The following is a 24,499-nucleotide window of genomic DNA, read 5'->3' as shown; positions in this document are numbered from 1 at the left end:
GGACCGTTTACATCATAATTTTGGTTGAACAATTAATCATCAACTGTGCGTATAGTTTACATCAAAATTATCCATTACTCAAAGGTTTGCTGCGTCCAAAATGTAAGAATCATCTCAGCCACATGTGCACACTGAACACCAGCGAGCCACACATTCGCAGTGCTCCGTGTGTGTTCTCTGTCTGATAGGACACGGGACTGCCTCTGCTGCTTATGTCCGTCTCATTGTGCACACCGCTTTCAACGGCCCTGAACTCGGACCACAGCGAACTCCCCCGACACCACTAGGAGCGTTTCATCACGTTGTGGGAGGTGTCATCGAGAAAAAGTGTCGTAGCAGTTTGAAATTCTGTGTAAAGTTTGTTGCAAGCCATTATGTTGTCTCATTAGGAAAAATTTGGAAATATGTGGTAAGTTCCTATGGGAGCAAATTGCTGAGGTCACCGGTCCCTAGGCTTACACACTACTTAATCTAACTTAAACTAACTTACGCTAAGGACAACAGGCGCACCCATGTCAGAGGGAGAACTGGACCCTCCGACGGGAAGAGCCGTGCGAAGCGTAGCAAGGCGCCTCGGACAGCGCGGCTACCCCGCGCAGCCATTGGGAAATACTGGGTGAATGCAGTGTGGCTACTGGCACATTATGAGTTACGCTACCTTAAGGCATAAAGGGCGATTGAGTTACCCCTACCTATGGTCTTACATCTCGCAAGGCTTAAAATACCTGCCGGAAGTTTTTCATAATCTCTCGCTCACTACGCGCAATATGTTAGACCTACAGAAAAAATGAACAGAGCTTTTTCTAGGAAATTGAATGTAGGTTAGCTCTGTACAGTGATACGATTTCACTAGAAGCCGTAGTTTTCGAATTATTCAAGTAAATTGTACAAAAGTAGCCTTCAAACGTGTTTTTCTTGAATATCTGGAAAACTGTGGCCTCCAGTGAAAATGTATCACAGTACAAAATTGAACCACATTAAATTTCTTACAAAAAAGTGCTTCTCTTTTTATCTGTAGGACTAATGGTTTGCGTGTAGAGAGCGAGAGGATATGAAAATCTGGCGCATTGTTTTTGAAGTGTTGCGGGTTGCTCCATAGGTAGAGGCAGCTGAATGATCTTGTGTACACAGTTCGTAACTGTAATACTTGCCTTGTATATTTATCATAATATTCTACCTCTTAATGATTGGATTATGGCACCTTTTCAAAATTTTAATTTCTGTCAATAATTGTATGAAATATGGAAAATGAAATCTTTCTTGCTCTGGAAGCCATTAGATAGGCAACCTTCAACTGGGACAATGAAGGATGAACCATGGACCATGAAACGATGGGAAATGCTTGTCTCTATGCCTCGGCGGGCCTTTTACTCTTCTTACCTCAGTCTCTTGGTCTTCACGTGCAATATGCGATGGGAAAAAAAATATGACTGTGATCCAGTCGGCCTCAGACAACAGTTCTCTAAATTTTGCCACGAGGATATCGCGGGAGTAGTGCATTTGCGTGTGTATTGTGCATTGCGTATTAAACTGAGGACCTGGAACCGACGGAGGGGCTTCGTCCGCGCCGCAGCCCTCAGTGGCACAGGCCAGAGCAGTCCACTCAACCCATCGCCGTCCCACGCCGAACCATGGGTTATTGTTCGGTTCGGCCCCTGTGCACCCCCCGGGAACGTCTCATTCCAGACGAGTGTAACCCCCGTGTTTGCGTGGTTGAGTGCTTACGGTGTATGTATATGTGGAGACAGTGTTTGCGCAGCAATCGCCGACATAGTGTAACTGAGTCGGAATAAGGGAAACCAGCCGCAATTCGCCGAGGCAGGTGGAAAACCGCCTGAAAACCCATCCACAGGCTGGCCGGCACGCCGGACCTCGACACTTATCACGTTAGATCGCGCGGCTAGCCGAGCGGGCTGCCTTGCCTTACTTGCAAACGCGCCCAGTTAAGTTCGATGATCTTTTCTGTTCATTTGGGCTACACTGACCGTTATCGATTCTAACACCGCGACTCTCACTCCATTAGATATTTGCGTTTATCTCTGTTTGACAAGGACTCCAGACGCTAGGAAAAACTCTAGGATAGGTCGTTCTGCATTCTAGTATCCGTTTTCCTTGACTGATAAACAGCAGCTTCCCAAAAACTGCCTACAATCTAAACCTGTATTCGACTTGTATACTACTGATTTCAGATATTCATGCCATTTGACGTTGATTCATTTTCTTAACACTGGATATGTGGGATGGTTCAAGAATACTTCTACAAACTTTGGGAACAGGTTCCTTACATCAAGACAAGGAAAAAAGTTCAGATAAACATATGTCCAAAAATCCTTCGTTTTCGAGTTTTTAATGAAAGTATACAATTTAGGTCATCGACACATAAACTCATAACAAATGCTCGAAATGCCCTCCTCTAAACACACAAGCGCTCGTCGAATCAAGGAGTGTCACAGCCTTTCAAGATATTTGAAACGGCGTTGCACAAATGCTGAATAGGTTGTAAAACGTCACCAGCTGGTGAATGAATGACTTTTAATACTACACGATTTAGGATAACCCGTCATCAAATACCAGATACATCGAGTAGTGCAGATGAACTGGAGTTATGTGCTACATACATAACTCTCAGAGGCAGACTACTTCTCGCATCTCCACCTTCAAATACTCTCCATGCTCTCCATGACACGTCGATGAACAGTTTCTTCATGCGGGTGGTTTATTGCATAGACCAATTCTTTAAGATGTGCCTAAAGATAGTGATGTATATACTGAGGTCAGGGAGACGAGCAGGCCATGAAACTCGCCCCCCCCCCACCCCCCATCTAATTCGCCATCTGTCATGGTAGATACCAGCCAGTGCGTCTCGAACACTGAGCCTGAAATGTGCTGGAGCTCAACCATGCGTAAACCGAATGTTTCTTCGTACTTGCAGCCCCAAATCCGCTAGTGGGTCTTGCAGTGTGTTCTGAATAACTTCCTGCAGGCGGCACCTGTAGGACGCGGTGGGAGAGCGTATAGCCCTACCGGTCGGTCTGCTACAGTTCCAGCCCACAAATTAATCTTAAACCTATTGCGGGCGTCTTTCCTGACCTGTAGGGTGAGTAACGCGATCGGCCTTTATGTGTTGGTAGTGGAAATTTGTTATCCCATCTCTTCCAAACGTTGCGTCGTCTACAAACGAAAGTGATGAGACAGACAACGGATTGTCAGTTTGTGCAACAAGCCATCGGCAAAAGTTCTCCCGTGGTGGGTGGTGGACAGTTGATTTTTCATGTAGCAAACATTCGACGAACTTTGATGAGGTAATAGATTCTTTCGCAGAAAGGAAAGCACGCCGTGTAAAGCTATTACAAGATTAGAGGGGAAACTACTGGGACCTAAGGATTGAAGAAATGTGTACTGTCTTGCTTGTATCTTGTCTTTACTGGTTTTATGTTTCGTATATTTAATTTGATGTCACACAAAAGAGAAAGTTGTTAGCTACCAGGCGATGAAGAGTGCAATACTTTTGAAGATTTCTTATTCTGCTGGTACAAATAATCCCACCCAATATTCATTGTGAGTTTCTTTTAAAGGGGGGTAGGATGTCAAACTGGCCGAATGGGAGCAGGAGAGGCAGCACTGGACATTTTAATTTCCACTGTCCTGAATATAGTTTTGATGGCTTCCGTTACAAAATGAACACGTTTGAAATCCACAGAGCGAAACAGAGTCACATGCGACCTTCAACCATAGATACTAGTAGACTGGTCTTGCTGTGCAGGAGCTATGGGACTAGTGTGGCTCCAACATAAACCACGTGACTATTGGCAAAACGTGGCGGGATTTCAAATCAGCGGTCTGCCATCCTATGTTAGTATCGAATTTTCCCCACATTTTTTAATTGACTGCCAAACGCTTCCAACAAAAATTACTTTTTAATTTGCGAAAAATTATGCCAGAACTACATTTGACCTGGATTTGTTCGCAGTACCATTTATAAAATCTAACAAATACATCGAACGCCACTCTGGTGGGCAGCGAGACGAAATTACTATAAACTATCAATTAAAGTAATATGTCGTTAAAATTCTTTTAAACAGTAAGAGTGGGCTCGTGTCAAAACTTTAAACATTGGATTCGCCACGTTTTGAGCTCTAGTCACTTATAAAAGAAAATGGGATATGGGAATTATGTCAACTACAGGTGTCAAAATTGTTGACTTTAGGAGCAGGTCCATTTTAGAGTATCAATTTTAGGTGCACTTCAAAGGTTCAGTGCCCACTATTTTTACAAAAGTTTAAACTATCAGATTAAAAAAATGATATTTTAGATGAAAAGTGAGACTTTGAAGTTTCAGAAAATAATTTTGGAGCCTAGGTTAAAAAAGACAGACACTGTAAATACAAATTATAGATATACATTGTAAATAATAACTAATCTATCAAAACACTTCTCCGCGAAGTGCTTCTAGCAAAGGTGCGTATGTGCAAATGGCTTAAAGTTTTTCCGTTTCGGGGCCTGTATCCAAAGCTGCCTTCGGTTTTCATCCTTGGGGAACCTATGAGTAGGAAAGAGAAACGATTGTACTTACTTCTGTAACCGAATTATCACAGATACTTTCCAAAATGTAATACGAGTCTGACTTTACAGGTATCACTTTCAACACTTTAATTTACGAGATATTCTATTTCAAGTGTAAAAAACATATAAAAGTCACTTCAGCAGATTTCAATAAACGCATCTGCACTATCATAGAAACACTTGCACATGAAATGTAATGCCATTTCCCCCGACAAAACGCTGAGTACAGCCATAAGCACAACACGAAACAACCATGTTTTGCCAACATTCACGTGACTTCAGCCCAGAGATGTTGGAGCCACGAAAATGACGTCATGGCCAGTCTATTATATTTATGGTCGAAGCATGCGACAGAAGAATAATGTGTGACGAGGCGTGTGGCACTGTACGCTGGCACACTTAATACCAAATAAAACGTCTCACATTTCCTCGAACATATATGTTTTATATGTTTCATATATCAAACTATTCAGAAAGATGTGTGCCACAAAACGAACATTTTTTGAAAAATCATTTCTTTCTTAATTTTTGGCGTCCTATCCCAAACGAAGGAGGGGGATGGGGGGGGGGGGAGGAGGAGGCACTATCAGGTTTCTGCCCCAGTTCGGAAATACCGTAGATCTGGGGCTCTTTGGATATTATTACTTTGTGAATGTTAGCGTAATAGTCTTTTTTCTTTCTAATGTTTAGCGTCTGGTACACTACTCTCTGAAGTAAGACAGTAAAATTCACATATTTGCTCTCACGACTTTTCCAAGTGCTTCCTAATGGGGACAGTACTAACCCAGAATAACAGGGACAATGTTAAAAGTAAACTTTTGTTTTACCTATATGGCCGATTGCATAGCAAGAAGAATAACACTTCTTAGAAATAGTTCAAAATACGTCCATTGTATTTTACGATTTACAGATGTAACCAAACATATAACAGGTGACAGCTTAAAACTATTCTCACGCGGTTTAGCATCTTCTTCCGCCGACTCCTTCGTTTGAGGCATTAAAACGCCATCAGATTTCATGAAAAGATGTAATAGTTCCAATTCCAAAGAAGGCAAGTCTTACTTTATCAGATTTAACGAAGGCAAAATCTAGTTTTATTGTATTTGTAGATTTAGAGTAAGCTTTTGACATTGTTGACTGACTTACATTCTTTGAAACTTTGATGACAGCTGGGATAAAATACTGTGAGCGAAAGGTCATTTATAATTTTTACGGAAACCATACTGCAGTTATAAGAGTCAAAGGACACGAAAGGAAAGCGGTGGTTGAGAAGGTAATGAGACAGGGTTGTAGGCTATCCCCAGTATTATTCAACCTGTACATCGAGCCAACACTAAAGGACACCAAGAGAATATTTGTGAAGGACATTAAAAAGTCATGGAAAAGATATAAAAGTTTTGAGGTTTTACGACGACACCGTAATTCTGCCAGAGACCGCAGTGGTCTTGGAAGAACGGCTGAACAGAATGGACGGTGGCCTGAAAAGAGATTGTGAGATGATAAAGTAATACAAGGATGTGGAATGTAGGTGAATTAAGTCGGTCGATGCTGAGGAGCACAGTAACTGAAGACGATCGAAGTAAAGAGGATATATAATGCAGACTGGCTATAGCAAGTAGGGAATTCCTGAAAAAGATAAATCTTTTAATATCTAATACAAATTTAAGTGCTAGGAATTCTTTTCGAAAGGTACAGTGTTTGTCAGCAGTGCAGCGTTGTACGAAAGTGACACATAGATGATAAGCATTTCAGACAAGAAGAGAACAGAAGTTTTTGAAATGTGGTGCTGTAGAAGAATGATGAAGATTAGATGGGTAGATTGAATAACTAATGAGGAGGTACGAAATCGAACTGGGGAAACAAGAAATGTAACTTGACTAAAAGAAAGGATTGTTGGTAGAACACGTCCTGAGGCATCAAACAATAGTCGATTTGTTGGTAGCTAATAGAGGGAAGAATTGGGGGGAGGGAGAGTTGTAGAGAGTGACCTAGCATGAATGGTCCAAATGGATGTACGTTGCAGTAGTTATCCAGAGATGAAGAGACTTGAACAGAACAGAGGAATGTGGAGAGCTACAATAAACCGTTCCTTGGAGTGAAAACCACATCAACAACAACACCTTCGAAATTTCTAAAAGAGCACTCCAGTCAACACTGTCAAAACCTTTCTCCATATCTACAAAAGCTTTAAATGTAGGTTTGCCTTTCTTTAGCCTATTTTCTAGAATAAGGTGTAGGGCCAATATAGCGTTGCATTCTCCCACATTTCTTTGGACCCTAAACTGATCTTCCGTTACGTCGACTGCTACTAACTTTTCCATCCTCTTTTTAACAATTCGTGCCAGGTCTCTGAATAAATGACTTATTAAATTGATGGTTCGGTAACATTCACATGTGTCAGCACCTGTCTTCTTTAGGATTATTACATTCTTTTCGAAGTCAGAGTATAATTTCACCAGACTCCTATATTATAGACACCAAGTGGAATAGTTTTGTCATTGCTAGCCCTCCCAACGACCTCACTAACTCTTAGAGGATGTCGTTTACTCCTGGAACCTTGTTTATAATTACGGCTTTCAGTGTTTTGCCAAATGCTTCTCTCTCTCTTCCCTGTCTATAATACTGCTTCAACTTTAATTCAATTGTAAAGCCCTTTTATATATTCCTTCCATCTTTCAACTTTCAATTTTATGCTTAGTACTCGCTGTCTCATGATCTCTTGATATTCATACGGCTACTTCTCTTACCTGCAAAGATTACTTTTATTTTCCTATAGGCAATATCTTATCTTACCCCCAATTACCTGTGCTTCTACAGTTTTGTCCTCTAGGTGTTCTGCTTTGAACACTGTCCTTTCGTCCATCGCAGTTATAGACACCTGTATTCCCTGTCACCTGCTTCATTTACTGAATTTTATATTTTCGCTTTTCGTAAATTAAATTCAATGTCTGCTAAGTTATCGGAAGATTTCTAATACGCCTTGTCTTTTCACTATTTCATCCTCTTCTGCCTTCATTACACTGTGCGTCCCAGTCCCGTTAGGACTGCTTGTGCGAAACTCCAAACTGCAATGCTACCTCGTGGCGAGTTGCGGCATTACGATCCTTGAAATTCCAATAACAGCCTTGTAGAAGGTCAAAGCGCTTTGCATCACTGCAGCGGGCATCCTGTCCACGAAATACACAGCACCTGTCTTGCACTCGTCGGAAAATGACGGTGGAGCAGTGAGGCTACATCAGGTTTTGTGTTAATTTTTGTGTCTGTGCGCAAGAATCCGTCGAATACGATCCGAATACCGAGAGGAAGGTCCTGGTTTGCTCCTCCACGACAACGCCCCACCCCACAATGCGAAGATTGTGTGTTTGGTCCCAGCCGACTTCCAGTTGCTTCCTAAATTGAAGTTGGCAATGAAAGGACACCGTTCACAATTAAGGACATCCAAGAAAATTGTACTGCACTATAAAATGCAGAGACTGTTCCAAAACACTTTTAAAGCGATTTCAGTTTTGTACTGATTCAGGGGGAGACTATTTTGAATAAATACAGTGATTTTTGAACATAATTCATGATTTCTATTTTTCATAGCAACAGTCCTAATGGAACAGGGACACACTGTGTATATTACCTCCCAAAGCTACTCAGTCGTCTTCTATTGTATTTCATTCCTCTGTTTCAGTCAATAAATACCTAATACTCCCTCAGAAATTCTCAACAAACTTTTGGTGCTTTAAATTTATTCAGGTCCTTGCTCCTTAATTTGCTACTTTTTTCCGAATTTCGTCAGTTTTAATCTGCAATTCTTAATCCACAAATTATGGTTACAGTTTACATTGTCCCCCGAAAATATCTTACAGTTTAAAATCAGGTACCGGAATCTTTCTCACCACCGTATAATCAATCTGAAATCTTCCAGCGCCTTTACTACTCTTCCATGTATACAACCTTCCTAAATGGTTCTTAAGTCAAGATGATTGAATTGCGCCCTGTACAAAATTCTACTAGGTGGCTTGCCTTTCATTCGTTTCCCCAATACATGTTTTTCCACTATTTTTCCTTTTCTATCTTTCCCAACAACATAGTTATGATCATAATGTAATCATCGGCTTTCTTAACCATCTGAATATTTTTTTACCTCATCATCTCTAGCCCATGGGTTACGGGTAGTCAATTCTTTTTACCCACTGCCCATTTTAGTATCTATAGTTGTAGAATTTTCTACGAGGTGCATTCAAGTTCTAAGGCCTCCGATTTTTTTTCTAATTAACTACTCACCCGAAATCGATGAAACTGGCGTTACTTCTCAACGTAATCGCCCTGCAGACGTACACATTTTTCACAACGCTGACGCCATGATTCCATGGCAGCGGCGAAGGCTTCTTTAGGAGTCTGTTTTGACCACTGGAAAATCGCTGAGGCAATAGCAGCACTGCTGGTGAATGTCCGGCCACGGAGAGTGTCTTTCATTGTTGGAAAAAGCCAAAAGTCACTAGGAGCCAGGTCAGGTTAGTAGGGAGCATGAGGAATCACTTCAAAGTTGTTATCACGAAGAAACTGTTGCATTACGTTAGCTCGATGTGCGGGTGCGTTGTCTTGGTGAAACAGCACACGCGCAGCCCTTCCCGGACGTTTTTGTTGCAGTGCAGGAAGGAATTTGTTCTTCAAAACATTTTCGTAGGATGCACCTGTTACCGTAGTGCCCTTTGGAACGCAATGGGTAAGGATTACGCCCTCGCTGTCCCAGAACATGGACACCATCATTTTTTCAGCACTGGCGGTTACCCGAATTTTTTTGGTGGCGGTGAATCTGTGTGCTTCCATTGAGCTGACTGGCGCTTTGTTTCTGGATTGAAAAATGGCATCCACGTCTCATCCATTGTCACAACCGACGAAAAGAAAGTCCCATACATGCTGTCGTTGCGTGTCAACATTGCTTGGCAACATGCCACACGGGCAGCCGTGTGGTCGTCCGTCAGCATTCGTGGCACCCACCTGTATGACACTTTTCGCATTTTCAGGTCGTCATGCAGGATTGTGTGCACAGAACCCACAGAAATGCCAACTCTGGAGGTGATCTGTTCAACAGTCATTCGGCGATCCCCCAAAACAATTCTCTCCACTTTCTCGATCGTGTCGTCAGACCGGCTTGTGCGAGCCCGAGGTTGTTTCGGTTTGTTGTCACACGATGTTCTGCCTTCATTAAACTGTCGCACCCACAAACGCACTTTCGACACATCCATAACTCCATCAGCACATGTCTCCTTCAACTGTCGATGAATTTCAATTGGTTTCATACCACGCAAATTCAGAAAACGAATGATTGCATGCTGTTCAAGTAAGGAAAACGTCGCCATTTTAAGTATTTAAAACAGTTCTCATTCTCGCCGCTGGCGGTAAAATTCCATCTGCTGTACGGTGCTGCCATCTCTGGGACGTATTGACAATGAACGCAGCCTCATTTTAAAACAATGCGCATGTTTCTATCTCTTTCCAGTCCGGAGAAAAAAAATCGGAGGCCTTAGAACTTGAATGCACCTCATAATCATCCACTGGTTCCATAGTAATTGTGATCTACAAAGTAGGAAAGTAACTTTACTTTGTAAAATTTATAAAGCAGAGTTACAGCACATTAAAATAAATACACTGAGGAGCCATAGAAATTGGTACACCTGCTGATATCGTGTAGGACCCCAGCGAGCACGCAGAAGTGCCGCAACACAGCGTGGCATGTACTCGACTAATCTGTGAAGTAGTGCTGGAGGGAAGTGATACCATGAATCCTGCAGGGCTGTCCATAAATCTGTAAGAGTACGAGGGGGTGGAGATCTCTTCTGAGCTGCAAAAGTTGCAATGCGTCCCAGATATGCTCAATGATGCTCGTGTTTGGCGAGTTTGGTGGTCAGCGAAAGTGTTTATACTTAGCCACTCTGTAGCAATTGTGTACGTGTGGGGTGTTGCATGGGCCTGTTGGAGTTGTCCAAGTCCTTCGGAATGCACAATGGACTTGAATGGATGCAGGTGATTAGACAGTATGCTCACGTACGTGTCACCTGCCAGAGTCGTATCTAGACGTATCAGGGGTCCCATATCACTCCAACTGCGCACGCCCCACACCATTACAGAGCCTCCACCAGCCTGAACAGTCTCCTGCTGACATTCAGGGTCCATGGATTCATGAGGTTGTGTCCATACCCGACGAGACACTCGTCCGACCAGGCAACATGTTTCCAGTCATCAACAGTCCAATGTTGGTGTTGACGGATCCAGGTGAGGCGTAAAGCTTTGCGTCTTGTAGTCATCAAGGGTACACGAGTGGGCCTTCGGCTCCGAAAGCCCTAATCGATGATGTTTCTTGAATTATTCGCACGCTGACACTTGTTGATGGCCCAGCACTGAAATCTGCAGCAATTTTCGGAAGTGCTGCACTTCTATCACGCAGAACGATTCTCTTCAGTCGTCGTTGGTCCCGTTCTTCAAATGGGTCTGAGCACTATGGGACAATATCTGAGGTCATCAGTCCCCTAGAACTTAGAACTACTTAAACTCACCTAACCTAAGGATATCACACACATCCATGTCCGAGGCAGGATTCGAACCTGGGATCGTAGCGGTCGCGCGGTTCCAGACTGAAGCGCCTAGAACCGCTCGGCCACACTGGCCGGCTGCTCCCGTTCTTGCAGGATCTCTTTCCGGCCGCAGCGATGTCGGAGGTTTGGTGTTTACCTGATTCCTGATATTCACGGTGCCCTTGTGCACTCGGGAAACACCCACTTTATCGCTACCTCGGAGATGCTGTGCCCTATCGCTCTTGCTCCGACTATAACACCACGTTGAAACTCACTTAATTTTGGCAACCTGCCATTTTAGTAGCAGTAACCGACCTGACAACTGCGCCAGACACTTGTTGTCTTATATAGGTGTTGCAACCGCGGCGCCATATTTTGCCCGTTTACATATCTCTGTATTCGAATACGTATGCCTATACCAGTTTCTTTGGCGCTTCAGTGTAATAATAATTAATTACCGAATAATTTTCGTGAAAATTTTATGAACGTAATGAAAATGTTTGCCGGCCTGTGTGGCCGTGCGGTTCTAGGCGCTGCAGTCTGGAACCGCGTGACCGCTACGGTCGCAGGTTCGAATCCTGCCTCGGGCATGGATGTGTGTGATGTCCTTAGGTTAGTTAGGTTTAAGTTGTTCTAAGTTCTAGGGGACTGATGACCACAGATGTAAAGTCCCATAGTGATCAGAGCCATTTGAACCAATGAAAATGTTTTTCAAACCCCTACCGCCCACCATGAAAGCTGGAATGCCTCTAATGGGCGGTAGGCACCAGGTTGACTACCACTGAAGCCTATGTTAATACTTCCACTATGCTGTTGATAGTGGCTTACTCGCATTCCTATTTTCCTATTCATTACTACACTTACTCTTGCGTTACCTACATTGGATTTTGTATGTATAATCCTGTACTCACCTAATTAACTATCCTGTTCTTCCTGCCATCACACTTAACTGGTTCTTATCATATCTAACTTCAAGCCAGCCATTTCTCTTTTTAAATTCACCAACTTCCAGTGTGGTGTTCCCTTGTTTTCAGCCGTTCACAGCACCAGCACAGCAAGGCTAATGTTACAAGGCCAGATCAGCCAGTCAGCCACACTGTTGTGCCTCAACAACTACCGAAAAGCTGCTGCCCCTCTCCAGGAAGCGCGGGTTAGTCTGGCCTCTCCACAGATACCTTTCCTTCGTGGTAGCATCTATGGTACGACTATCTGTATCGTTGAGCGTGCCAGCCACTCCACTTCTTCAATCTCCGTGGCTAATGGTGTAGTGTAACGCATCTTTCCATATTGACAGTACCTCGTCTCCTACCTTCCAAACTTTACACAAGCTCTCCTGCGAACCTTGCAAAACTAGCACTCCTGAAAGAAAGGATATTGCGGAGACATGGCTTAGCCACAGCCTGGGGGATGTTTCCGGAATGAGATTTTCACTCTGCAGCGGAGTGTGCGCTGATATGAAACTTCCTGGCAGATTAAAACTGTGTGCCGGACCGAGACTCGAACTCGGGACCTTTGCCTTTCGCGGGCAAGTGTTCTACCAACTGAGCTACCCAAGCACGACTCACGCCCCCTCCTCACAGCTTTACTTCTGCCAGTACCTCGTCTCCTACCTTCCAAACTTTACAGAAGCTCTCCTGCGAACCTTGCAAAACTAGCACTACTGAAAGAAAGGATATTGCGGAGACATGGCTTAGCCACAGCCTGGGGGATGTTTCCGGAATGATATTTTCACTCTGCAGCGGAGTGTGCGCTGATATGAAACTTCCTGGCAGATTAAAACTGTGTGCCGGACCGAGACTCGAACTCGGGACCTTTGCCTTTCGCGGGCAAGTGTTCTACCAACTGAGCTACCCAAGCACGACTCACGCCCCCTCCTCACAGCTTTACTTCTGCCAGTACCTCGTCTCCTACCTTCCAAACTTTACAGAAGGTCTCCTGCGAACCTTGCAGAACTAGCACTCCTGAAAGAAAGGATATTGCGGAGACATGGCTTTGCCACAGCCTAGGGGGATGTTTCCGGAATGATATTTTCACTCTGCAGCGGAGTGTGCGCTGATATGAAACTTCCTGGCAGATTAAAACTGTGTGCCGAACCGAGACTCGAACTCGGGACCTTTGCCTTTCGCGGGCAAGTGCTCTACCAACTGAGCTACCCAAGCACGACTCACGCTATGAGTGCTTGTTCTGCAAGGTTCGCAGGAGAGCTTCTGTAAAGTTTGGAAGGTAGGAGACGAGGTACTGGCAGAAGTAAAGCTGTGAGGACGGGGCGTGAGTCGTGCTTGGGTAGCTCAGTTGGTAGAGCACTTGCCCACGGAAGGCGAAGGTCCCGAGTTCGAGTCTCGGTCCGGCACACAGTTTTAATCTGCCAGGAAGCTTCAGCAGTAGCATTATCTATGGCTGGAAAGTAAAGACATTAATATCTATGAGCAACCCATGACGTCATTGTTCAAAGCCGACGGGTTGTATCCCATGCTTCAGTAGACCCCCCCTACACCAATGAACTCTTTCTCGACGATAGTGTGGCTTAAGTGGGATGCATTCAACAGACTTCCGAGCACACATACCAGCCTGATTTAATCGCCTCGAAATGAGTCTGACAGGTGTACTAGTAACCGTTGCAAAATCTGCAGCGATCTGCCTAGGAGGAGATGTCTGTTCCTTTTCGCCATTAGGGCTAGGTCCGCTTACGACCGACGGCATGCTTTCGCATAACGTCCACATTCAGCGGCCTTGTCTAATCGCGAGCAGACACTCTTGGACACACTCATTACTGTGGCCATAGTAGAGACACTTTGACCGGCTTCGATCCGTCCAACGACTTGCCCTCGATCGTATGCTCTCAAATATCTTGCAGGCGTGTTGCCGTACCACACGGAATGTCGCACTAATCGGTTCCACAACCATCTCCATCAAACACTATATTGCATAAACTGTCGAATACATACGGAGCGTTCGCCACCCGCTTCACTGCAGTTAACACGTCTGTATGTCTCATCGGTCGGGTGTTGCGTAGCAATTGTTGATTGTTCCACAGCAACTGGCAGCTGTTCCCTAACAATTGTCTAGCACTGTAACTCTAAATAGGCGGCAAAATCCAACTTGCGAGATTTCCACCTACTCAAGACGCCGCTCAGCATAATTTTTCGTATCTACCTACATAGTAGGTATATACGAATAGTATGGCTGAGTAACGAAAAGAATCCGTCAGTTTGTGGCTAGAAACGTGAAAGAGGAGCGGTGAGTCCCATAACAGCAACGAAAAATGCAGTTCCAGATTCCCTACTGAACAAGTTATCTTGCAGATGCCATTTGTAAACATTGTTGTCGCATGCATGTGAAAATTCAGCCTCCTCAACGAGGAGGATGCTGACATTAAATGGCAAATAATGAGATTTGACTTAATGTCAATAAACAAACATTATTTTTGAGATTGACCTAGTATTCTTTATTTAAAAACCGTCCATCTCCCGTGTGTCACCCTGTATAATTTGAAAACTTTGCTATTCCTTTCAAGCTTTATATCTTCGTAATAGGCGGTAAAAATACAAGAAGGTCCAAGTGCTTTTCGTCATAGGACCCAAGGATCCAGAGAAAACAATTATAGACAAAAAACTGAAAAATACTAAAATTTTGAGGCTATTCGGCCCCTCCCAGGAGGACGAAACTTGGATTCCACTCTACAGAATACCTACGCACAACATACTAAATGTTCATAAAATTCGGACCTCTTGTAATGATGATGATGATGATGTTTGGTTTGTGGGCGCTCAACTGCGTGGTTATCAGCGCCCGTACAATTACCCAATCTTTGCTCAGTCCAATTTCGCCAATTTCCTGGATGATGATGAAAGGATGAGGACAACACAAACACCCAGTCATCTCGAGGCAGGTGAAAATCCCCGACCCCGCCGGGAATCGAACCCGGCACCCCGTGCTCGGGAAGCGAGAACGCTACCGCGAGACCACGAGCGGCGGACGGACCTCTTGTAAGTTACTTGCACAGATTACTATTCCACTCGCCATGTGCGGAGACGTTCACTACACAGGCTGCGCGGTTATAGCGTACACCCTCGTGCATCAACGCATCTAGCCGCAACGTTTGGTTGCCAGACATAGCACATCTTCAAATGGAACAACCCTTCCTGTGACTTTCCGTCATTTATTTTATAGCCTGTTTTGCAAGGAACTGAGTTAACTGTGCTTTTTACCGACTTATGTGGCACGCCATCCACCAATAAATAGACAATAGTTTCTTTCTGATCTCACTTGCATTTCAGGAAGTGCACGATTTTACAGGTCTCTACATTAAAAATTAGTGTCTAGTTCTTATTGATAGCCACATCATCTGTGAGGAGTCTGAGGTTCCAGACATTATTATCCGCCAATACTCAATACGTACCATCAACTAAACTGACCTTATGACAGTTCCCTGGGGCACATCCCAAATTAATTCTCTTTTGTGAACGGCTCGTCTGTCCAGACTAACGTACTGAGACATGTCTGTCGAGAAATCTTCAATTTATTTCACACATGGCTTGATCTTCTGTACAAATATATAAGGGACAGACAAATGAAACCAAACACCTGTCACAACAGGTTAGTTAGGTCTAAGTGGTTCTAAGTTCTAGGGGACTGATGACCACAGATGTTAAGTCCCATAGTGCTCAGAGCCATTTGAACCAATACGACAGCCTAAGTCGCCCGTCGAAGTACCTTCTGCTATGCACTTCTCAGTGGTTTGCAGGGTATCGATATAGAGAACAAGCTTATCAATTCTGTCTCCGGATCATGTCACTCCCGTTCAAATAAATGAAAACAATGATTTCATGTTCTGCCTAACCGCCTCGCAAACTTACAATTAATACAACTCTGGCGGCACTTATCGAGTTTAGGGGAACAAAATTTTCGGAAATATTTTTTCTCACTTTTTGATCAGTTAGATTATGTTGATCTCGAAGATGTTATTCATTTTCATCCCCGATAAAAACTTTTTAATATATCGAGACAAAAAAAATTTTTAATGAAAATTTTTTTCTCATTTTTTGACCGGACCACGAATATGTTATTTGCAAACATCTTTCAGGCTAAATCGTAGCACATCAAAGCACTTGGATAAAATCGCCTCATTCAGTTTACACTAAAGTCAAATGACAGTGTAATTAAGTGCTAGTTCGGTTTGTTCTGTGCGTTTGTTCTACTAACCCGTAATGACTAGAATTTTCCCTGATTTGACCGAATTTCGTATGGTAAATTTGTTCGACGTTTGGCGTGATAGTGATTCAGCTATTGAATGGGCTTTCGGTCATGGTTTGCTGTAACGTGAGATGTTCTGTGAAGATGGACAATTCGTTGGCGGTGCGAATAAAATGTTCTTAGAACGCAAGCAGTCTGCCGACGGTCGTATTTGTCGCTGCTTGGGTGTCCCCCTAAACTCGATAAGTGCCACTCTGGCATTTATGTGAGGTGATAATCACTACGTTTGCATACGACACATCTTCCGAAAGACAAAAACCGAATTTCGGAAGCCGTTTTTCGCCGTTATGTTTACATATGAAGATCTGAAGGGGATTTGCTAGCCCAGTTCAATATGGCATCTGAAAAACAGCTGTTATACCGTTTCTAATTTAGTCACCACAATCGCTATTTCTCTTCACTTAAATACTAGTGGTAGGCAGTTCCATGTTTCTGTCTCATATTTCTGCTTCAGTGCATAATAAGTCACCCCGTTCATACTGGTCCAATATCTTAAAAACAAGACGTAACCTTGCAATCCAAGCACTTTCCAAAAACAGTTGAGCGTTTACGTGAGAGCGAAAATCGATTGTGGAAGTTGGAAACCGGCAGCTACAAACGGATTTCGAGAATAGATTTTGGAGTGTTTATATGGTCAATCAAAAATGTATTGTGAAAACTTTACGGGAACCCTATGTGAACATAGTGATGTGCCTCACTTATTTAAAAGTTACCTCATTGAAAAAGTAGAATGTCACATCGAGATATAGACACAGTCTGCTAAACCTTCTGTCTATCGATTATTATCGCTCAAGTGTCAACATTGAACATTAGATTTGAGAGTGAAATATTCAAATGTTGCAGTAACACAGGGATTCAGTATAACGAATAAAAGTGACTTTAATTATTCTGATATCTAATGTATTTGTATACATAGTTTTCTTCAACGTACTCACTATTATTTCTTTGTAAAAGAGTTGTCAAGGTCGAAACCCTTATCTGCCGCTGCAACTGGAATCTGATTCTCGTGCAGTTGTAAATAAAACACGATTGAAAAGGCGTGCATGTTTTGCAGATACGCCTCTGCGGGAGGAAATATGATCAGAAGTTGTTTTATAGGACGTTTTCTTATTCAACAATGGAAGCCGCGTAGACTGTTTGACACAGCAGTCGTTTTAAACAGAAACAATTGCAGTAGCATCAACTATTGTTTCTCGGTACGAGATTATATGTTGTATTGACAGGAGCGAATTTCGAGATTAATATTGCTAAACCATGTCTGATGTTGTAACGGTATGATTTATTTACAGTATAAATTTGTGAATTTGAAGGCGAAAATTACAAAGTGCTGTTTTTGTGATAGATTGCTTTATTTTCTAGCTACTTAGTAAGCTATTGCTGTTACACATTAAGTGTGGCGAAGGAAGAAATCGTTTCCGCACTAACGATTGTACATTTTCAGTTGTTTCCGTAGGAAATGAAGTATTTATCATCTTTCATGAAGTACAATAGGCCTTCTTTTTATGGGGGGTAGCTATTAATAATTAGTGTTTTAATTACCATAGATGCGGGAAGTTGAACATCATGAGTACAAGTGTGTCCCTAAAAGGCTTGACTGATTTCCAATTACATTCTCCCCCAGGCCATGGGTATACTGTTCAACGTCTTCGACGTTGACGGGAATCCGTCCAGTCTGCATTTCGTAATTGTAGTACAATAGCTGTAATGCGAAATAAGTTTTGAGGGCAGTTTGAATCGTGTGAATCTATTTTAGCGCAATTATCGACAGTTGTATTTACGTGGTAAATGATTGGGCAATAATTTGAACTGTATTAGCAATAGAAACATTTTAGAAATAGGCCTCACATTTTCCGTGCCAAATTTATTACTGTCAAACAAAGTTGACCTTGGATTATTCTTGTGTAATACAACTATTTAAAGTATTATTTGATGAAAACAACTAATATAAAGTCAGACACTGACAGATATCAGTCGTCCATGAATCTAGGTAACAGTATATTTTTCTAAATAATGCAGTGGAATTTGATGATACCGTAATAAATTAGTTACAGGTGGAACTTGTCTCTATATATACGTGGTTAAAAATGTGCAGTTTGTACAATTGTGTTAGTGATACGTCTTGTGCAGTGTGAGTGTAATTAATTTAGACTGTAGTTCAGTGGGAATATATTGATAAACTGCAATTTTATGCTTTAGGGCTTTCATATCGTATGTGCAGACATGAAAATGAAGATAGCCTAAATGTTCATATATTATTTCTCTCTCAGAAATATGTCAAATGTTTCATTGGCAAACACTGTTGTTTTGTTTCTGGAATATACTCACAAAATTGTTACAGAGCATCCAGAAATCACTCTGAATTGACTACAGTGCTGAATAGTCATTCAAGCTGTAGGGCCTGTTCTTCCCATGCCCTTTCTCTAAGTGGCACTAGAAAAAATGCTTGTCATTTGATGAATAATGCAACAAACAGAAATAAATTTACTTGGGGGATTATGTAATTTGTTGTGTAATGTATCTTTTACTTAAGAAGATAGATTCCTAGCTAAGGATATCACTTACTGTGCCAGTTTTCTTTCAGTGCTCACACTGATCCCTGTAGAAACTGCAAAACTACTACCTGTGGGCAGGAAGTTTTGTTGGGAAGAGCTGAGCCTTCATTCAGTAGCCAATTAGTACAATGACAAATGGTAATGAGTGTGTTGACTAAAACTCTGTAAACTGAGGAGAGTGCAGTGTTAGATTCTTTCAGTTCCTGTTATTCTGGGAAAATGATTGGTCACATATATCAGTAGATATATTACACTTGTCAAAAAACCTAGGAAAACCTCTGAAATTGAGCAGGCACACGCTGAAGGTTTTAAGTTTTATAGTGTTGTGGAACTAATGAGAGTGCTGAGGGTGTGGCAGTATAGGTGCATAATAAGTAAAGTTACAAGCTGTAGATGATAATGAGTACTGCACTTCAAACAGTTGTTTTCAAAAATGTTCCCCATTAATCATCTAAAAAATAAGTTACTGGTAGTCCTGTAAGTGGAAAGTGCTTCACTGTGCCTCAGTGATCAGCGCATAGGCTACCATGCAGGGACCCAGGTTCAATTCCAAGTACTATCCACTGAGTGAGGTGGCGCAGTGGTTAACATACTGGATTCACATTTGGGAAGACGACAGTTCGAATCCCAGTCTAGCCATCCAGATTTAGGTTTCCTGTGATTTGCCTAAATTGCACCATGCAAATATCAGGATGTTTCTTCTGAAGAGCGCACGGCCATTTTTCTTCCCCCATACTTTTGTAATCTGAGCTTGTGTTCCATCTAATGACTGCACTGTCGATGGGACGATAAACTCTTTTCAGTACTACCAGGGATTTTCATTGTTATGGGGACTGGAATGAGTTCCTCTTAGTGTCATGATGCCAATTGAGGAACTACTTCAATGAGAAGTGATAGGTCTGGTCTGGAAAGTTGACTACTGGCAGGAGAGTGATGTGCAGACCCTATGCCCCTCCATATTACTTCCAAATTATGCCATTTGACAGAGGATGGTATGGGCAGGGATCACAGGGGTTGGATCACAGAGTTAGTTTAGTTTGTTGATATCTGGAAAAACCAATAACAAGAAATGTTTTCAAAGTGTACGAGACTGCTAGAGAGAGTATTGAAACAATTTAATAGAAATAATTTTAAAAGACTGATTTAATGTCAATTCGACTGTTCTCTACAGCACTGTCTTTGATTTTGTTCAAAGGTGGTGTACAGGTATGCCACATGATAAAAGCTAGCTATATAAATTTCTAGCCCACATATTTTAATACTTCAGGAGTACCTAGCTCTTCAGTGAAGGGTGACTGAAAGTTCCAGTGACATTTTCCCACAAAACATGGCAAGGTGGTTGTACTGTTTTAATTGAACACATTATGTAAGTTTTATATTATTTTGTTTGCTACTTTTGCCCCAAATGGTACTTGCATTTATCAATAAATTATTGTCTCAATAAAATTACTCCTAAGTGTAAGTAGCTTGATTTGCTTTACATAGTTGATTTAGGAGTTACAAGAGATATTCTGTGACCTTCTCAAGTTCTCTGTGATTGGATACACCTGAAAATTTTCAGCTTTGGAAGTTCAGAAATTATGTTGGGTGGGTGGAATTGTGGCAACCCACAAGTTTCTACATATGTACCCAGTGCTTGATTTGTGGCAGTGCACACTGGTATGCCATACCAGTATCTGATGAAAAAACAGCATTAAAACAACATTTTAAGACATCTAAATTTCAAACAAACATCCCTGGAAGTTCACACATATTAAGCTATCCAGACACCATCAAATCGATAGTTTCATCGATTCAGAGGAAAGAGGGTAACTTATAAAAGAAAGTCTGTACTAATTACAAATATTAAAGGCTGAAAAATGTAAGTTGTATGTCATTCACTAGTGGATCTTAAAGTGTAAAATTACTTAGTGGCCAGAAGGACAGCTATTTGCAGTGGGATCATCACACCAATAAGCTGTCAGAGAGACATGTTTTTGCTTGTGTTGTTCTGTCATTTCATTCATCCTGACCACAAGGCAAAGGTGTAAATTTGTGGGGGTCATAGCTTGGTGACCTTTCTTTCTGGTGCCACTTGGGCAACTTGCATGTCGTTAGTGAAGCTTTCTTGGATGACTGTGATGAGTGTATTGTCGTCGTCGGTGATGGTGAAAGAAGAGATACCGTGAAACCTAGTGCTAACACATACAGCATACTAAAAGAAACAAATTTTTCATTTTATGTTCTATTGTGACACTGCACAATAATAATATGTTTTTGCAAGTTCAGTCAGGGCATTCTAAAGTCTTCTGACCAAATGTTTCCTGTCATAAGCTACTAACTTCAGTTCATGAAGTGTCAAGACTGTCAATTTAAGATGCAGGATTTTCAACCAAGCAGGTTGTGTCTGTATTTTCAAGGAACTTTGTTTTATTACAGTTACATGCTAACACATTTAGGTACACTTCAATTTTATTTGTGATGAATAATTAATTCTGCTACTCAACATTTTTGATATATAAAAAAACTCAATTTAGCTGGCCTGTACAAAAATAATTCTCATATGGGTATTGCATTTCTCTCCAGGATACTGACTGAAGTTCTTCATTCTAATGCAAAATACTCAATAAACTGCTCACCAATATAATATAGGAAATTGGAAATCACTGGAAATTTAAAAAAATAATCATATGTTAACAGGCATTGATAAATAAATTCTTCAGTAACTTCTGGGTTTCTAAGTCCTGTTGTGCACTGCATTTAAGAATGTTAATTGAAAATAAACTTCCATTTAAACAATTACATAATATCTATTACTCTTCAGGATTCATCAGTAGATTTACATAAATGTGGAGTAAATAATAATAATAATAATAATAATAATAATTATGTATGTTCTGCCAGTCGTAAAAGGCGACGAAAAGAACAAACCACTAATAGGGCTAACCCCCCTTTTAGTGTGATTACTTGGTTCAGGACAGAACTAAAGAAGCCTCGGACAAGCGCCGTCATGGTCGGGGACGACGCTTGAACCCTATGCCCGCCCACAATGGTAACGACACTGCTAGCCACATGGAAAATGATTTAAATCCGAATAGAGGTGTTTTGCAGGATATGCTTCCTGCAACCACCCTAGAAGGAAAACGAAGACAGAGGATGAGATGGTCAGATGAAGTAAATCGACACCTCATGTTCTGTTATTACCAAGCAACAAACCTAGGAGCCAACACAACTGGATACAGATCACAAGTATACACAACATTTATTACCAGATACCCGGAATTAAAATTTTTAACAGAACAACGACTAGCTGATCAGATCCGTGTAATAATCAAAAATAACAGGATACCCCAGTCAGAATTAGAAAACATCAAACAACAAGTACAACAAATACTGGAACAAAATAATGTGCAATCAGAAGAAGAAGAAAACACAGTAATGGACTCAAACATCCCAGAGCAAACAAACAAAGACCAACACGCATCAATTAAACAATCAGAGGAAAACGAAATCTTAAGACAGCCACCAGAACAAGCACAAATAGAACACGAAGAGACACACGTGTTAGATATAGAAGAGAAACTTCAGCTGACATATATAGAATACAAAGACACAAATACAGACATTAGACCATTCTTGCATAGACCGCCAAATAACCCACAAGTCGAAACAACAATAAAAACTATCAACACAATCATACACAACAAAATAAATGAAAACACAACTATGGAAGAGTTACAACTACTGGTTTATATAGGAGCGCTCACTACACTAAATATACACACTAGGCAGAGATCAGAACAAACCAACACACAGAAGAAACGCACAAAACCAGCATGGCAACACAGGTTACAGATCAGAATAGAAAAACTGAGAAAAGACATCGGACAGCTAACACAATTTATAAGAAATGAAATATCAGACAAAAAACGAAAAAGGTTAGGTAAAATCTCACAACAAGAAGCAATAGAGCAATTAGATGAAAAAAAGCAGAAATTGCAAGCATTGGCCAAACGACTTAGAAGATACAAAAAAAGTGAAAATAGAAGGAAACAAAACCAAACATTCAACACAAACCAAAAGAGATTTTACCAAACAATGGATAACACACACATTAAAATAGACAATCCACCAAACATAACAGACATGGAACACTTCTGGAGCAGCATATGGTCAAACCCGGTACAACATAACAGGCATGCACGGTGGATACAAGCCGAAACAGACACATACAAGATGATACCACAAATGCCTGAAGTGATAATTTTGCAACATGAAGTCACCCGAGCAATTAATTCTACACACAATTGGAAAGCCCCTGGAAATGATAAAATAGCAAATTACTGGCTAAAGAAGTTCACCTCAACACATTCACATCTAACTAAATTATTTAACAGTTACATTGCAGACCCATACACATTCCCTGATACACTTGCACATGGAATAACCTATCTGAAACCTAAAGATCAAGCAGACACAGCAAACCCAGCTAAATATCGCCCCATAACATGCCTACCAACAATATACAAAATATTAACTTCAGTCATCACACAGAAATTAATGACACATATAACACAGAACAAAATTATAAATGAAGAACAAAAAGGCTGCTGCAAAGGAGCACGAGGATGTAAAGAGCAACTGATAATTGATACAGAGGTGACATATCAAGCTAAAACTAAACAAAGGTCCCTACACTACGCATACATTGATTACCAAAAAGCCTTTGATAGTGTACCCCACTCATGGTTACTACAGATTTTGGAAATATACTAAGTAGATCCTAAATTGATACAGTTTCTAAACACAGTAATGAAAAACTGGAAAACCACACTTAATATCCAAACAAATTCAGATAACATCACATCACAGCCAATACAGATTAAGCGTGGAATATACCAAGGAGACTCATTAAGTCCTTTCTGGTTCTGTCTTGCTCTGAACCCACTATCCAACATGCTAAATAATACAAATTATGGATACAATATTACTGGAACATATCCACACAAAATCACACATTTGCTATACATGGATGATCTAAAACTACTGGCAGCAACAAATCAACAACTCAACCAATTACTAAAGATAACAGAAATATTCAGCAATGATATAAATATGGCTTTTGGAACAGACAAATGTAAGAAAAATAGCATAGTCAAGGGCAAACACACTAAACAAGAAGATTACATATTGGATAACCACAGCGACTGCATAGAAGCGATGGAAAAAACAGATACGTATAAATACCTAGGATACAGACAAAAAATAGGAATAGATAATACAAATATTAAAGAAGAACTAAAAGAAAAATATAGACAAAGACTAACAAAAATACTGAAAACAGAATTGACAGCAAGAAACAAGACAAAAGCTATAAATACTTATGCTATACCAGTATTGACCTACTCATTTGGAGTAGTGAAATGGAGTGACACAGACCTAGAAGCACTCAATACACTTACACGATCACAATGCCACAAATATAGAATACATCACATACATTCAGCAACAGAAAGATTCACATTAAGCAGAAAGGAAGGTGGAAGGGGATTTATAGATATAAAAAACCTACATTATGGACAGGTAGAC

At 41.3% G+C, this 24,499-nt stretch overlaps 1 protein-coding gene across 3 annotated transcripts in view; it reads left to right on the top strand.

Annotated features, from left to right (window-relative positions):
- The first annotated feature begins 17,177 nt into the window (after positions 1-17,177).
- The window catches only part of LOC126100605 (uncharacterized HIT-like protein Synpcc7942_1390), a 45,384-nt gene continuing 38,062 nt past the window's right edge, over positions 17,178-24,499 (top strand). For 2 of the 3 annotated variants that reach the window (XM_049911232.1, XM_049911233.1), the window contains exon 1: positions 17,191-17,575. In XM_049911232.1, the coding sequence (XP_049767189.1) occupies positions 17,423-17,575 (153 nt within the window). In that variant the 5' untranslated portion in view covers positions 17,191-17,422. Of the gene's footprint in view, positions 17,652-24,499 lie in introns of all 3 variants that reach the window. The other variant, XM_049911234.1, reaches the window with a different exon arrangement.

This window comes from Schistocerca cancellata, chromosome 9 (assembly GCF_023864275.1).
Source record: "Schistocerca cancellata isolate TAMUIC-IGC-003103 chromosome 9, iqSchCanc2.1, whole genome shotgun sequence".
Taxonomy (NCBI): Eukaryota; Metazoa; Arthropoda; class Insecta; order Orthoptera; family Acrididae; genus Schistocerca; species Schistocerca cancellata.
Note: the sequence above shows the minus strand (reverse complement) of the source record. Positions and strands in the feature narration are given on the sequence as shown.